Source organism: Benincasa hispida, chromosome 10, assembly GCF_027475165.1.
Source record: "Benincasa hispida cultivar pf3 chromosome 10, pf3_genome.v1.1, whole genome shotgun sequence".
Classification (NCBI taxonomy): Eukaryota; Viridiplantae; Streptophyta; class Magnoliopsida; order Cucurbitales; family Cucurbitaceae; genus Benincasa; species Benincasa hispida.
The window spans coordinates 5,858,495-5,870,556 of NC_143487.1; the positions used below are offsets into that span (position 1 = coordinate 5,858,495).

Sequence of the window (12,062 nt, forward strand, 5' to 3'; positions counted from 1 at the left end):
TGCCCGCAGCCCGCAGGGGAATCAAAATTCACAAGTCGCAAAAAACTTTTTTTTAAAATAATAATAATATTATTAATTATTTCTTCTTGCTATACTCGAAGAAAAATTAGATGGAAAATTAAAATGTTGTACTTTATAGAATCTGTTTGTGATGATATTGATATTTGGTTATAAGGATAATTGTGAATTTAATATATATATATTCGTGTGTGTGTGTGTATGGTGGAATTGTTTGTAATTGATGGTTGTACTAATTAGTTATTTATGAAGATTCCTTTGTTTATTTGTTAATCAATTGAGGATTTTAAAAAAAGAAAATCAAAGGGGAAATTTGTTTCTTTAAAGTTTGGCATAATTATAGAAACTTCTCATGATCAACCTTTGGAGGAAAAAAAAAAAAAAAAGAAAAAAGAAAATTTCATGATCATACTATATATTGTAATGCATATAATGTAGGCTCTTCAATTGCTTCTCAAATGAAAAAGGGCTTCTTGTGATGAGAAAAGTTTTTGAAACTTAAAAGATTGAATGGATCAAATGAGTATATGATTGATTTGATTTGTTATACAAAATGTATGAATTGAGAATATTCTAGCTTTCTTGTATCATGTATGTGTTTGTTCATTTTAATTTTATTTGAGTTAAAAGGCAATTGGTTTTCTATTTTTCTTTCAATTCTCATTTTTCAAAATACTTTCCTCATGAGTATGTCTTGATTATAATTATGTAGCTTAAAATGGAATTATAATATTCCCCACCATATTGTATTTACAACAAACAACAGTCAAATTATTAATAATGAAAATGATAACACAAAATATTTTATTTGACACGAAGGGTTATTCTTTTAATACAACATTTACTAGATTTATATTAATCCACGTTCCCATGTCCTTTTCCTTTAACAATTTCATCTTTTCAACTTTATCCTAAGAAAATCTGTCTAGGTTTCAGTTTTGAAAAAAACATATCAATTGTTGCCTACAGATACAGTTTCCAATTTTACAATCTTTTTTTCCTCACCCTTCAACTTTAATTTAAAGACTAAAAATGTCAGAGGTTATAAACAAAGTACAGCATTTACCCAACATATGAATCTAACTTGTAAAATTTGAAAATTTTGTGTGAGCAAATACAACATAATCTTGAGATATTTTAAGCATCAGCCCAGAGAAATGGTTAATACATATAGAGAGGCCTACTAAACCAAATTCTTTTCACAAGTTCATGCAGTCGAGAGCGAAACGACCTGCTCAACTGGCAAACAATGGTCCTGGAAAGTACAGAGAATGTACGGTCACCATTAGAACACAAAACAAACTTAGCTCTCCTATTCACTTCTAACTCCATAAATCTCACTGCTTCAAAAGCAAAACAACATAGTAATTGAGGAAAAACAGTGAATAGAATATAGCTGGTGTCACCGTCCTCTAGAGATTGCTTCGTCCAATTCTTCATGTGATGATGGGAACAACTCGATGTAACGGCTACCTAGTGTCATTCTATCCTTGGACATGGCTGCTTTCGAGTCTTGCTCGTTTGAGAATTCGACAAATGCTTCCCCACTTGGTCTCCCCTCTGAATTCAGTGTTAAATGAATTGAATCTTCTGATAAGTTGAAACCTTTGAAGAAGTCCAGTATGTCATCCTTGCCTGCAGAATATGGCAATCCTCTCAGGCGTAATACACCGGTGTGTTCAGCACAGTCTTTCACCTCATCATTTAACTTGGACCTGGGTGCACTTCTTCTTGGTGACCCACCCCGCGCATCGAAAACTTCGTTTGCTACAGCCTTGTAGTATTCTTGACGATTACTCCTGAAAATCTCAACATATCTTCTGCCCATGTTTTGCCTATTCCTCTGAAGGGCAAAATCAACCTGCAGCGGATAACCCAAAACACAAAAACCTTCCCCTGTGAATTTTCCATTCTTGTGGACGAAAAGAATGTCAACTATGTCAAGACCGTGAAAGAACTCGACAACATCAGTTTCCATGCAATCGAAAGGAAGACCCCGTAGTCTGACAACAGGAAATGGTGGTGGCTGATTAACATATGCATAGGGACTTGTATTATACATAAACCCAGAACCCGGAGGAGTCCCATAATAAGAAGATCCCTGATCGACTATCCTTTGACGCTTCGCACCCATTTCACGACCATCACCACCATCAGCATATGAACTTCAGTCCAAACAGAAACAAGAAATTCACAAAAAAAAGAAACCTCATCAACACCCCATCCTGGGAGATATAAAAAGTATGTTTGAAATTAAAATAAAAGAAAAGCATTCTCATTTCTCCCATTCATTGCTATGCTACTAAGGAAGAGATCACTCCTATGCACATCTACTGCTTTCTTGGCTATAAAAATATTGGTCTGCAATTTCAAGTTTCCCATAAAAAGAAAGGGGGAAACTTCACTATTTCCCAAACACAGAACTAAAAAAGATATATACCAAAAAAAAAAAAATGCAGACGCTTCTAACTCAACTGCAGAGATGCATTGCCAAATACCAATACCCACATGAAATTCCAGGACCACCAACCCCTAGAAAAGGACTACATTAAACTTAACCATAGACATGAGCAGTTATAAATTGACGCACAGATTATTTCATCCTCTTTTGCAGTGGTTAATAGAGTGAGGGTTGTTCCAGAGGTTAGCTGCAAAATTGAAGCATAGGAAGAGATGGCTTCGCATATTATGGACCAGATTGAAGAATAAAAAGAAGGGGGATACAATCTTGCGAGTAAAAGCTGTTTAGTACCACTCTCCTAAAAGATATCCATAAGAAGCCTTGAACTTTTTGGTAATCTTTCTGCTCCAAACACAATTTGCCATAGATTTTTTACCTTGGGAAAACAAGGTGATGAAAAGAGACTTGCTGGAGAATGGAGATATTTTCACATATGTCCAGACTTCGAATTTCTTCTTACTTGCAAGCTGGCCTAAATGTCAGCTCACCAACATTTGTTTTTCATAGTAATATAGAGGTATGGCCGTATGGGAGTAATCTGCCATAAAGGTCTTAATGCGAGGGTTTGGGATGAGCAATTTTCCAAAGATCAAATTCTCTCTTCATTTTCACCTTTGAAATCCACCAGAAGTTTGAGCATAGAGCATCATATTTACAAGAAATGAGCTAGTGATAGAGAGAATCTGTTCATAAATGAGGGCTGGATTATGATTGATTACACGGCCAATACTAACACCCCAATAGGAAGCTCAGGAATGTTACAAATTGATACGAGGTGGCAGCCTGTTGACACAGAATCATCATGCCAGGAGAAATCACTGAAGTGTTTCTTCAGAAACCTGGTGATAGAGATAGGGATTTCGAAGAGAGGTGTACATTGGAATTCTAGATAAAACATATTGAATAAGAGTGAGAATGGGTCCCTAAGAGAGTTTGCTATTCCTCTTGCTATTATCCACCAACTCCCGAAACAATTGAATATTCATTTGATTCCTTTCAGGCCAAAGCCCTTTTTCTGTTTACAAGAGCTTAGCTCAACTAGTATCTGTATGTGTTGAGGGCCAAGAGATCCGTGGTTCTATCCCCCCAAGCCAAAGCCCTTTTTCTCCAATACCAAATTGATATTTAATAAATTTAAATCAACCATATCAAAGGCCTCCTCCAATTCTTTTTTAAAAAGCCAATTAAAGTGGTTCATTCTTAGCAAGCAATCGAGAGACCTTTCCCAATACTTTCGTTCAGAGGTGACTCTCTTCCTCCTAATAATATTGATATTATACTTAAACTAGCCACAGATAAAAAATTCGGGAATATAGCAAAAATTGTGATTGACTGTTTCTAGCAGGTAGTACAGTTTCGATTTTAGCCTTCTTTGGTGGTTGAACTAATTTACCCCTCTAGTCCTTTCCTCATTTTCCAATCTCTCACTGATGAATGGGTTCATCTTGAGCAAAGGAAGGTAAAAGAATCAAGCGTATTCTTCCCATTCTAAAACATTCCCATGTATATTAAGACAATAAACATTAAAGCTCAAGAGTCACCAACACAACACTCATAGTTAATTGATGACAATTCAACAACTCAGTCTTCTAAATCATATAAACATGCCAACTAATCATCCTACCAGACTCACAAACACAATAAACTGAAAACGCAAAATTTTCAAGTTAAAACTTCGGCTTTATTCTGCTTTGCTTGTTCAACCACACACCCTATTTAAATCGTTTCTCCCCATCCTATCGTGCAAAGCTTGCAGAAGGGTATAAAACCCCAAAAACAAAACAAATTCCAACAGAAGAACAACATTCACGCATACAGGGTCATACCAATAATCGGTCTAAAAAATCCCAATTCAATAAAAGAAAGAACGAAACTCTCAGAGTGAATTATGAAGAAACCGATAATGGTTCGTAAGAATAATTAGTCAATAGCAGCTTAGAATCCCGATCAGTTAAGGTATAACAGAAGATAGAGAGGAAAAAAACAGAGGACCCAGAACCCCAAATCGACGTCAAATTATGAGAATTAACAGGGAAAAAGTTGAGCATGGAGATCGGGGAAAAGGAAGATTACCCTCGGTAGAACATGTTCATGCTGATTGGGGAATACCCAGTTGTTGTTTGTTGTTGTTGTTGAAGGCCTCGCAGCTTCAGTTGGATTGTGAAATCTGAATCGAAATTCCAAAGGGGAAATACGCGGAAGGAAAGGAAGTGAGAGACCTCCGCTTAAGCCTGAATGGATCCCTACCCTTCCGATTTCATTCCGGGCTGGCCCATCAATTTCAAGACGAACCCCAACAAATACTCCGATCGGTAAAACCCCATCCCAAATAATCACGCCCTCTTAACAATATGGTTTTTTTTTTTTCCTTTTTTAAATAATATTTATGATAAAAATAATAATTATTATGAAAGGGTTGTATCAACTTAAATCTTAAACTAATAATTGTATCAATTTAAATCCTAAACTTTAAAAATTGTATCAACTTAAATCCCAAACTAATAATAGTATCAATTTAAATCATGAATTTTTATAAGTGTATCAATTTAAACTATAAACTTTCATAGTTGTATAACTTAAATCCTCCATTATGTTTTATTTAAATACATTCATGAAAGTTCAGTATTTAAATTGATATATTCATGAAAGCTCAGGATTTGAATTGATACACTCACGAAAGCTCAGGATTTAAATTGATATACTTACGAAAGTTCATGGTTTAAATTAATACACTTATAAGAGTTCAATGTTTTGATACAATTATTACTTTAGGGTTTAAATTTATACAAATCCCAAAATTTAGGATTTTAGTTGATACTACCTCAAAGTTTAAGGTTTAAATTAATACAATTCTAGTTGAGGGTTTAAATTGATACAATCTTCAGAGTTTAGGGATATAAATTAATATTTTCCCTTATTATTATTAGGTTAAAATATCATTTTGGTTCCTATATTTTGAATTTTGGTCAATTTTAGTCCTTGTAATTTCATTTGTCTAATTTTAATTCATGTACTTTCGATAGATCTTAAGTTTAGTCCCCTACTAGTTTATTGTTGATCTTTTTTTAAAAAAAACTTTTTATTATCTATAGCATTGTTACTATAAATTTTGAAGACATATTTGCATATTTTATTCTTTTTCATGAAAACTATTATCATTATTATTTAATCAATTTTGATAAAATTAACTTTGAGAGACTAAATTTAAGATTTATTTAAAATATGGGGACTAAAATTGGATAATTGAAAGTATAATGACTAAAACTGAATGAACTTCAAAGTATGGAGACCAAAATAGTATTTTAACCTAATTATTGTTATTACTATTACTTACGATTTAGTTCCTTGATTAATCAATTTTAGTATAAGAACAGTTTCAAATATAGCAATCAGGTCCAAGTATTAGCAAATATAGTTCAACGCAAAAGAATTTACAGATTTAACAAAAGTTAGATTTAGCTCTTAGAGTTTATCACTGATAAATTTTTCTATATTTGTACTTCTTTTAAAATGCTGCTATACACTTGGTTATTAGCTCCTAGAAGTAATTCATATTGAAAAGACTAATGTTAAGATTTAATGAAATTTCTTGCTTGAATAGATAAATCAATTAATTAATTAAGTATCAAACATTTTTAAGCTACAGAGTCTAAATTATTAAATAATAAAAAGTCAAAAATTTTTAATTAAATTTTTACGATAGGAAATTAAATTGTTGCAAAATTGAAATTACGTGAACTAAATTGTTACATATCAAAATTTCTAGATTAAATTGTTAATTTTATAAAAGTTACCAAAAAGTGTTTTAAATCCTATAATATAATAGAGCTATTAGATATTTAAAAACGTACAGATTACTTCAAAATTGTAAGAATGGTGCATTAAAATCTTAAAGATATTTAATGGTAACAAGTGACATATAATATGTGTTAGAGACCAAAAGATATATAGTTCAAATTTATTTATCTCTATTATACTAAAATAAATTAACAATTAGACTCAAATTTTCACTAAAATTTGAAAACTATAACATTAATCGTTAGTAATGTGTAGCTTTCATATTGATGTTTAACTACCATTTTTTAAATTGTCAATAATGCGTTAAATAAAGCATTCAAACTTTTAACTTCTTGACAAAAAATATATGTTTTAATCAGTTGAGTTATATTTAAGTTGACAATGTTAACTACTTATTCGTTTTTTTCTAAATAGAAAATTACGTACAATTATGTAATTCAATAGTAGTTTGTGCATTGTACTATATTTAATGGTTTAATTGCCACTCTTGCATAAGTTTAAGGGTTAATTAAATTGAAAAAGTTTTAGATTACAATGGTAACAACAGAGAAGGTTTAAATCCCAAGGTAGAAATACAAAAAGGAAGTTTATTCTCATACGAACCTTGTCTGTAAATAAATAGGGATGTATCTGAATGACTGTTATTGAATCCCCAACTTAACAAGACAGACTTTAACATGTTATCCCAAGCACGAGAAACCTACTTCAACCCATATATAACTTTATTTAATTTGCAAACATGATTAGGATATTCAGTGCTAACATACCCGGGAGGCTGTTCTATATAGACATCCTCATCAAGCTGTCCATTTAGAAAGACATTATTAAAGTCTAACTGTCGAAGTTGCCAATTGCATGTCACTACCAAGGAAAGAACGACCCGAATGGTTGAAGATTTCATAACCATACTAACTGTCTCAAAGAAGTCGATTCCCAAACTATGATAAAATCCCTTGGCAACTACCCGAGCCTTATACCGTTGAACAGACTCGTCAAGATTTCATTTAATCTGAAACACCCATTTACACCTAACTATGTTCATATCGTAGGTCGGGGGTGGGGTTGGCATGGTTGGTCATAGGTATTGGGATTGGTATCCTAATTCTACCGGAGTCTCGTTGTTTTGTAAAGATACACATTGTTTAATGAATAAAATAAATGTTATTTAATTCTGGCATTTACTCATATCCAATAAACAAAACTTCTTGGTTGTCTTATGTGAACTTAAGCATGTATATGTGATATACAAGTGGATCATGCCTTAAGTGATAACCTAGATAGGTCTGTAGTATAAGGATTAAGGTGGGATACCTGATCCTGATGACACTACGGATACGACCCGTTTTGTAGAGGTTTGCAAGTGTTGTAAACTACTATAGATGGTATATCTTGACCATTCATGTGAAGACGTGAGAGTGGGGGTGTCCTATGCAAAGAGTTTGTATAAGATCTGGACCACGAGATAATTAGACTCTTTATATAATGCCGTTGATACAAAAGACTTGCATCTCACCTAAACAACCATAGGTGACACGATCTCAGTCCTGAGTGTTTTGAGAACTCTTGCCTTTGAGGGCGGTCCTTTGATTATATAGGTGAGAGTGGCCAAATTGGCAACTCAACATGCCTACCTTTTTGAGGACTTGTCTGATTTGGGAGCTAGGAACTCAATCCACAAGATGGAATTCACTCATTTTCCGAAGTAGGGATAAGTAGAGAGATTGCTCCCTAAAAGGTTGATTCCGGGCTTGAACATAGTGGCCACAACTTCTCTTTAGAAGAGAAGACTCAGTCATAGTAGAACTATGACTTATGTTCATTATAGGGATCAGTGGTACTTAAAGAGATAGATGTAACTACAGGGACATAACGATTATTGGCTCAGCTATACTTACGAGCGATCTGTGAGGGTTGTCGCACTGCTGATTGGTTAAGATGGGCACATATATATCTGTGGTAAGAAGAGTTCAACTGTCGGTCTTTAGTGGAGTGCTTGGTAGTTTACGGATGGTGGATCCCCTGACTAAAGAGTTTAGTCAGTTATTCATGTACCGTTGGAGCTTCAAGCTACAGGTTCATAAGGTCCTCTTGGTAGCTCAATGGATTCAATTGAGGATCAGTTCTTGGTGTTGATTTGAAATGTTCAAATTGACAAGAGGTATTTTGATTATATATGATATAATCGCTATGATGTATAAGATACATCTGGTGGAAGATCGATGTAAATAAGATTTACATTAAGTACCATGGAATAGAAAAAGAATTATAGTTTATATGTTTCATGAGATGAAATATTAAAACTATAGGTTATAAATATAATATGATAAGTTCGTTATCATTTATATTTATAATAATATTAATTATTGGATAATTAATTCTTTTTCTTTAATAACCAATTGAGTGGGTGGTTATTGGATTCATGGTAACCATGAGATAAAATTTTAGTAACTATTGAAAAATTTTCATAAAAAGTTTTTTTTAGAGATTTCTCTCTTGCAAAAAGGAACTCACGATAGTCGTCAAGTAAATATAGATTTACTAAACGACAGCTTGGGCTAGCTAAATGATCATGCAATGGCGAGTTAAACGATCGTACAGTATTTACCAAACAATCGCATAGCTTTTGCTAGACGATTGTTTGCTCAAAGTAAACGATCGTGTAGTGTCTGTAGGTGACAGACTGAGCTAAACGATTGCATAGCTTTAGCTAAATGATTGGGCATCGACCTATACGATAGGTCTCCGCCATCTCCCACTTGCCCAGTCGTGTACACGATCGGTGTTTCCTCCTTCGCCTGCCTCATTCCAGGTCCTAACAGAGCCCACCCTTTAGATTCTCACACCAAGAATACCAAGGTAGCCTTGTTGGTGGTGTCTTACTCAACTCGACACCGTCGAGGTGCTGTGAAGGCCGTTCGTGGTGCTGAGGAGTTCGTGGCCGAGGTGATCGTTGAGGACGAGTGCGAAGTGTTTGTGCTGTGTTGCGGTCGTGTAGATCGAGTGTTCGAAGTTACTGTGTTCGAGCGGTCGTGCGCAAAAGAGCGGGGAGACGCATTTTCAAATGTTCGTAGAGTTTTCTCTTTGGTCATTTGAGTTTTCATGCTGTAATTTCTGTATTAATAGTATAACCGCTTGTTTCTATTCGACTATAAATATTTTGTTCATTCATGATTGTAATTTGGAATGTTCTTATTTTCGTTGTTGATAGAAATCTCGAGTATGATTTCCTTCAATAGGATGGTTGGGTAAGACAGAGGGCGAATGAGGGATCGTCGGGGGTAGGGTTGGCGAAAGAGAGACTGTCGAAGGAAGGGTTGGAGGAAGACAAAGTTGGAGATTCATGACTGAGCTGTGGGGAAGAGGATAAAGGTACGTGTTGGGCTTTGGATTTGTTACTTGGGCACGTGGGAGACACTGGTGTTGATAAGGAGATTGGGCTAGTAATGGGCTGACCATCTGATATGGTATTGGGTCTGGACATTGGGCTAGTTATGGACTCCTGGGTTGTTATTTGGTTGAAGTTATGGATTGAAATAATTGGGCTTGAATACCTAGGTGGGTAGAGTGGAGGGGCGATAGTGGGCTGAGTGAGAGTTGGGTTGTTTGGAGGTTGATCCCATGGCTGGTCTAGGATCCATTGAGTGATAGTTAGGCTGTTTAAACTAGACTTCGTAGATGATCTTCCAAAACCTAAGGCAAAAGGAAAATTAAATTCAAGTGGAGTTTAAGCATTTATGCCCCTTGTGAACTGGGTTGGACCCTAAGTAAACCCACTTTTTCAGACTGAAATGCAAACTAGTTTGAGTTGTAGGGCCAAAGATATGGGTAGCAAGCACACTCAAATATTCTAAGGTCAGAAACATTGAATTTTTTCTTTATCAAGATTCCCATAGGTGACTTCCCTTTGAGTACCATGGAAAAGAGCCCATTAATAATCAAGGTGGCATTCAAGAAGGCATCCCACCAAGACCGAGGGGCATAGAGGCTTGAGTTAATAGGGTTAATCTCATTTTTGCAATATATTGATGCTTCCGTTATGCTATTCCATTTTGAGCTGAGGTGTGTGGATAAGAAAACCAGGATTGTATTCCTAGCTCATTGCACATGCTGTGAATTTTAACATACTCTCTACCATTATCAGGTTATAGGGCTTTGATTTTCCTACCAAATTGATTTTTAACCATAGTAGAGAAATGATTGAAAGCAGCCTCGACATCACTTTTTAATTAAAGTGGATAAATCCATACGAACCGACTGAAGTCATCTAAGAAATGCATATAGTAGCTAAACCCCTCTACAGACATTATAGGAATAGGTCCCCATAAATCTGAATGAATTAACTCAAAAAAGGATTGAGCACGAGATAAAGATGTATAAAATGGAAGAGCATGAGATTTAACAAAATGACATGCTTCACAAAAACAGATCTCTTCATTGACTTTCACTGGTAAATTATAGAGTTTAACTACATCATTCAAAATTTTTAAAGAAGGGTGTCATAGTCTCTGATGTCAAATAAACTTGGACAGAACATTAATACTTTCATTTCTACCTATAGCAGAACACATCATTACTTTGCAATCTGATTTCAACCTGGTGGCAACCAAGTTTGAAACACTACCAGTAGCTCTAGTTGAATATACTTTGTACAGTTCCTCATTAAGCTCCTCCTTCCGCACCACCTTACCCGTGTTGATATCCTTAACAAGACAATAAGCAGCATGAAATTCAATAAATACTTTATTGTCTTGAACAAGCTTAGATATACTGATGAGATTTTTAGAAATTTCAAGCACGCATAACACATTCTTAAGTTTTAAAGCACCAACAACAATAATTAGTTGACATGAATCAATAGGGAAAATATGTAATTCACTACCATTACCTACAACCACTTTTTCTTTACCTTCATAGTCAAAGGAATTGGTCATTATACCTTGATCAGAGACAACATGATTAGAGGCCCCACTGTCAGCATACCAGCTTGAGTCTATCACAGATTCAGGTGTTACCACAAATGGATTTGCATTTTGGCTTGCAAGGAAGTCTTGATTTGGTGATGATGCAAAGGAGTTTGAGCCACGATCAGTAGGAAAAATGCCTGAGAATAACTGTTATCTGTTGTTTTGATCAGTGTTCTAATTGGGGCCAAACTACCTATTGAGAAGTTTATAGCATTGAAGGGCAGTGTGGCCTGGTTTTGTGCATATTTGAGACACTGGTCAATTGTTCCAATTTCCATTATAGCGACCTCGTCCTCTACCTTGACCATTTCCTCATTGCTTATTGTTTTTTTTGTTGTAGAGGTCGACTACCACTGAACTGATTTTGGTTCTGCCTCGGTCCTCCTAAATTAGAGTTCTTGCTATAACCATATTGACAGAGGTTGAGCTACCAAATGGACTTGCCTTGCTGGTGTTTTGATGATCAAGCCTATTTATATAAATCAGTAGTTTGGACTGAAGATTTGTCCACTTGACATCCATTCTCCCTTGAAGTGTAGCGACAATCGGGTTGTATTCCTCATCGAGCCCTATGAGAACTTGTGAAACTAACACTCTCTGTGAGATAGGGCTTCTAGCTTGCTCAAGATCATCTGAATGTGTTTTCATGATACAAAGGTAGTCAGTCATTTTTAAGGAACCTTTACAAGTGGATTGAAATACATGTCTTAAGTAGTCTTCCCCAACACGTGATTATACTTCTAACAACTCTTGGATGGCATCCCATAGGCCTTTTTTCGTTTCATGTCCCATGACTTGTGTAGAGACGTCCGACGTCATAG

The 12,062-nt window shown here is 35.1% G+C and overlaps 1 protein-coding gene across 1 annotated transcript; it reads right to left on the reverse strand.

Moving 5' to 3' along the window:
- Nucleotides 1-1,118: 1,118 nt before the first annotated feature.
- LOC120088515 (RNA-binding (RRM/RBD/RNP motifs) family protein) lies at nt 1,119-4,832 on the reverse strand. The gene is made up of 2 exons (XM_039045883.2): nt 4,553-4,832; nt 1,119-2,183 (listed from the first exon to the last, which is right to left on the reverse strand). Exons 1-2 carry the CDS (start codon nt 4,570-4,572, stop codon nt 1,421-1,423), a joined length of 783 nt encoding a protein of 260 aa, XP_038901811.1. The 5' UTR covers nt 4,573-4,832; the 3' UTR covers nt 1,119-1,420.
- Between the last annotated feature and the right edge of the window lie 7,230 nt (nt 4,833-12,062).